Genomic DNA, 5,559 nt, shown 5'->3' with positions numbered 1-5,559 from the left:
GCATTCAAAATTTTAAAAATTATCACCCCAGACATACAGGTAGGTAGGACTCAGAGAAGTTCAGAACTCCTGTTTTATGAATTATTCCAAGTAAATAACTGCCTACTCAACTCCCAAATAAAGTAAGACCTTTTAGTTTTGGGAGGGTGTATTTTAAGAAAATATTTTAAATGCAGCTTAATTCTGAACTATTGAGGGAGATTCCATGCCAGAGAAATCCTAGCTGAGGTATACATATATGTACATATATATTTCACTATTATAACCCTTCCAACCATTCTCTCTCCTAACGTTTCCCTAGAAGTCAAGATAACGCTTAGTAGCTTTCCTATTGGTATTGTTATCTAAAGATGATGTTATTTTCCTATTACACGCCGAATGCACACTAGGAGATAGCTCTAACCTCTAAATGTATTCTGATGCCAGTCGCCCAGCCCTCTTGGAGAAAAACTGGTGTAGAGACTTCAGTGGAAGAAGTTTCATTTCTTAGACTCATCCATCTTGTCAGCTTTTTTATTAATAAGAGATGCTCATCTCTTCTAGCATGTGAACTCTGATGAGTCTCTCCAACAAGCATGTTAGAGGCTCATCCCTCTGCTGAAGTACTGAATCATTCACTATTCTGAATCCACTACAGTAGTTGCTAATTAACTGTAGAAAGTATTAATTTGGCCTTGTTTGGCCAAAGAAGCTGGGCAATGCCTATGGGTTCCAGTTTGCAGAAAGGATGAAGAAATTTTTCCTCTCAATGTAATTATTTCCTTCCATATCTATCTCTGTGTCTCTAGTGAAGTATCCCCTCAATGGAGAGCTACACATGATCTCAATGCTCACCACTACTAGTTGATCGTGTTTCATGAGCAGATCAATGCATTGTTGGAGATTCAAAGCCATAATAACAATGCTGTTAAAGTTGACAAGGTGTTTTTTCTCAGAATTCCTATTTATACTCACAAAGAGAAAACCACGACGATTAAGGCTAAAAACATTCATACTATTTCTTGTCCATATATGATATAGATCACAAAAGAGGGTATACCAATGGCTGATAGACAAAAGAAATGGTACTCAACTTCAAAAACCATCAGGACAATAAAAACTAAACCCATAATTTGGTACTGCTTCATCCTCATCAATCAGAGTGGCTCAAATGGAAATAACAGACAATATCAAGTGTTGGTGAGGATGTGGAGCAACTGGAACTCTCATACGCTGCTGTTTCCATATCCTGTGACCCAGCAACTTCATTCTTATGTTTCCGACAGGATGTGGCCATAAGTTCACCAAAAGGCACATACAAGAACATTCAGCAGTACTCTCATTAACAGCCCCAAACTGGAAACAATTAGATGTCCATCAACAATGAAACGGAAAGCATGTAGAATATTCATACAGATGGATACTATGTGATTCTACTTATGTAAAATATTAAAATAGGCAAAATTAAGCTATGTTGGAAGTTAGGATCATGGTAACCTCTGATGGGTAGTGACAAAGAAGGTGACACAGAGGGGTCTTCTTGGGCACTGGTGATGTCCTGCTTGATCTGGTTGATGGTTAGATGAGTGTGAACTGTGTGAAAATTCATTAGGCCATACTCTGCTTTTTGCGTTTTTCTGTATATACGTTTTGTACTTTTTTGTGTATATATTATATTTCAACTCAATGCTACAAAAATTAACACAGAGCAGTGTCTCGGTTTCTCAGTTGTGTCTCTGTCTTTATTATTTATTTTTCAATAGCGTATAGGTACATGTGTTTAACAGGGTCATGGGGAGGTAGACAATGAAATGAAATAAGCTTGACGCTCTCCTTACCCCATAACAAGTGGGCTCTGCTAGGGCCAACAAACTGGATAATTAATCAGATGCATATAGATGGTAGTGGTCTTAGAAATCATTTTACATGGTTCAGGAGAGGAAACTGGAGTCTAGAGAAATAAAGTTAATTAAGTGTATGTAGCTGGTTTGAACAGCGGGACAGAATCTAAGTTTCATGATTCCAATTTAAGTTGGCCTTATACACAGACAGATGTGATTGTTAATTACTCTTTCACATCCATCACAAATTAATCCTTTCCCTGTTTGCCTTGCATCTGCAGTGTTTACCCTCAGATAACTCGTGGATTACAATCCAAAATTTAGCCCCAAAGTCTGCCATGAAATATCTCGCTTTTATTATTTTTGCATTGCTCTAGAATACTGATAGTCTTTGGAAACAAATGACACCATTCTATTTATAGCATTCTGTTTTTAGTAGTTCGATCGCTGAAAATGTCAAATCCTAGAAAACGTAGCATTCCTAAGCGTGATGTTCCATGAATGATGGCAGCGAGCTGCACTTTTATTTTTCTAAATGGGAAAAGGGTTAACTTGTTGTGTTATTATGTGTTAAGTAATCACTTGCTCCCTGTTCAGAAGGAAATCTCCTTAGGAGAAATAACATGATGTTTATTAACATGAGACCATCAGATTTCCTATCGCTCACAGAGTGAAATCCTGAGAGCGCTAAACACGAGGAGACTAAGTTTTGCTGGAACTAGTACGTGCATGGAGCAATTATGCCCTTCTAGGAATGCCTGTAGCATGTGAGAAGTCGCTTGGTCCCCACAGCCCTATCATGTAAACACTCATTAGTCCCGTTTTAGAGATGAAGAAACTAAGATACGGAGATTAGTAACTTGTCCAAGGTCCTATTAGTATCTGCTGGTGTGAGAAGGACCCTGGGAAGACTGCTCTTAAACACTGTGTCATGTAGGATGGGGATAGTTTAAGCAACTATGGTGGGGTGCCTAAATTCCTTCTGAAGACATCAGGATACTGGAATAGACAGAAGAGAGGGAAATATGAGAGGATGCCCCTCAACAGAGCAGGAGACTCATGACAACAAAACCCAGATGTATTCATGTTCGTGCGTGTACACATATGTTACAATTTACAGGTCATCAGTGAACCACAAAGATCATTTAAATGGATCAAGCTTAGTTGGGAATCATTAAATCTTTGCTTCCCTTTGTACTTTAAATACTATCCCAAATACTGTGACTCTTGTGGTACTAAAAGATTTTAGCTAAATTTCAATACACAATATGTTAAATTTCAATACAACAAAAAGTTAAAGTTTCAACTAGCCAGGAACATGGGCTCATTCTTGGTCATCCAAGCCACCCTCTCTTGCTATGTGTCATGATATACCACGTACATTACTAACCACATACTCAATGGGCTATCTCATGTTTTCCTTCTTCTAGTCATCCCAGAGTATGACCATCATGTGTACACACACACACACACACACACACACACACACACACACACACTCTCTCTCTCTGTCTCTCTGTCTCTCTGTCTCTCTGTCTCTCTCTCCTGTCAGTTTAAGACAATTCTCAACTGCAATGCAGAATGAGATCAACCCAAACACCATTTACTGCCTCATCTATTTGAAAGAATTCTGAGACAAGTATCTTTTACACCAGAGGTCCCAACGCCCCGGGCCTTGGACAGGTACCAGTCCAGTAGCCTGTTAGGGACCCGGCTGCACACAGCAGGTAGTGAGCAGCAGGCAAGTGAGCAAAGCTTCATCTGTATTTGCAGCGGCTCCCCAGCACTAGCATCACCACCTCAGCTCCACTTCAGATCATCAGGCATTAGATTCTCATAGGAGCACTGGTCCCTGGTGCCAAAAAGGTTAGGGATCTCTGTTTTATACCAATATTCTTGGCCTGATGCTCAACAGATGAGGATTGCACATAGGGGAAATAACACATCCCAAATGTTTCCAAATGTTCCTCTTCTCTGAATGGCACACTTAACTCTACCAGCCTTGAACATATCACACTCTAAAAGAACGTCCTTACATGAGCAGCACAACGCAGGACAGATTAGTTCAAAGACAAAAGGCCTCCCTTCTACAGTGAAGGTTGAGCTTAACAGGGCTGCCGACTGCAATTTTGCACTGAAATACAGTTTTCCCATTTCAAAGCAACATAGAGGCATGCAGCTTGTTAGATTTATATAATGCCTGGTCTCTCAAGACTTTACAAAACGAATGGCATCCATCAAATTAATTTCCTTGGGGATCGTCTCAAACATGGAGAATGAAGAGGCCCAGACCATTAAACATCAAAAGAATGTTCTAAATGGTAATTGGAGTTCTATTATATTTTCTTTTTCTGGGAGCAGATTAGATTAATTCAATTGAGAATATTATAAGTATCAAAGCTGACAGTGTGAATGTGTCGTGTTGGCTGAAAGAGCATTTAATATTGCAGACATCTGTTCATTCGAAGTTATACAACACACACACGAAAGAGGGAACTGACTCAGAGGGTGAGGTACTTACCAAGCCGGCACACGTAGACACAGCGACAGAGGAGGAGCTGTCATTTCTGATAAATCCCTGATAGAAACATCGCTGCACCGTGGGTCCCCGAGTCTCTGAAGCACCATCTTTTCCAAGTACCTGGACAATAAAGTGACTGCTCAAAATCGCCGAGGGCTTAAGTTCTAAATGTAGTTCCTGTCCAAATGCTGAAAATCGGTAATGCAGGGAGCTGCTGGCACTCAGCGCCGATCGCTTTTTCCTGCCGTTGTGCAAAATGTCGTGTGAAATATATGACCCGCCCGAGTCCACTTCTACCGGTGTGACAAAGACGTAATCTGCAAGGGGAAAGGTTTAGCTGTCAGCACCCAGAGCCCACAACGCCAAACAGTCACTTCCCAACAGGCTGGCAAAGAGCAGTGCACAGCTCGAAGATCATCTTTGTTCTATTGCCATGCCCCTCGATTAAATATAATTCAGAGCAGCTCACGAAGAGGAGAACCCTGTGGTCTTTACAATTAGCCACAGTAATTCCTGTAAAAACTAAAAGTCAAGCTCAATCTTGATAAATGTCAACAACGTTTGAGGAAAATGCCACAACTCTCATGGTCTGGGGAGAGACAGAGGAACTTTTTATATTACCCAAAGAGCCATCTATACATAAAAATTGATTTTTTTTTTTGGAGATGAAATAAATATAAAACCACAAAAGTGATTTTTTTTTTTAAAGGTTATTATCTTTGTGTTATACTGCATCGGGAGCATTTGGGAAGGGGCAGAATTTAAATTTCAAATAACTCACAGTGATGAGTAACTTGAAATAATACCTCAGATTATTAACAAGTAACCACATATTTTCATATTTATAGTTTCATATTTCCAATTAATTACACATGACAATAAAATTCCAGAACTTGTAGTGCTCAACATTTTACTACAGGCTTTCACGGGGACAATCCCATGTAATTGTAAGCACAAAATATAGTGGATGCATAAAAATGCCTCAACATTGTCAGAAATTTTCCTATATAGTCTGATGTTTAAAATTGCTCAGACATGTTGTCAGATCAGGGACACCTGGAAAGGCATGTTTAAAAATACCTTCACCACTGCTCCCTAGAGCAGCACTAATTGCTGCTTGTTCTAGAGGAGGAGGAGCTAAAAACAATTTGCTGTTTGAAAAAAATGAAGCCAGCCCACTGTTTTCTATCACAAAACATTGAAACTGAAAAGCATCAT

The 5,559-nt window shown here is 39.6% G+C and overlaps 1 protein-coding gene across 1 annotated transcript in view; it reads right to left on the bottom strand.

Annotated features, from left to right (window-relative positions):
* Positions 1–5,559, bottom strand: part of ADAMTS18 (ADAM metallopeptidase with thrombospondin type 1 motif 18) — a 382,382-nt gene that overhangs the window by 123,173 nt on the left and 253,650 nt on the right. Inside the window, exon 7 of the mRNA XM_023528594.1 lies at positions 4,342–4,658. Coding sequence (XP_023384362.1) covers positions 4,342–4,658 — 317 coding nt within the window. The remainder of the gene's footprint in view (positions 1–4,341; positions 4,659–5,559) is intronic.

This window comes from Pteropus vampyrus, unplaced genomic scaffold (assembly GCF_000151845.1).
Source record: "Pteropus vampyrus isolate Shadow unplaced genomic scaffold, Pvam_2.0 Scaffold29, whole genome shotgun sequence".
NCBI lineage: Eukaryota > Metazoa > Chordata > Mammalia > Chiroptera > Pteropodidae > Pteropus > Pteropus vampyrus.
The sequence above is the reverse complement of the archived record's forward strand: the minus strand, read 5'-3'. Positions and strand labels throughout refer to the sequence as shown.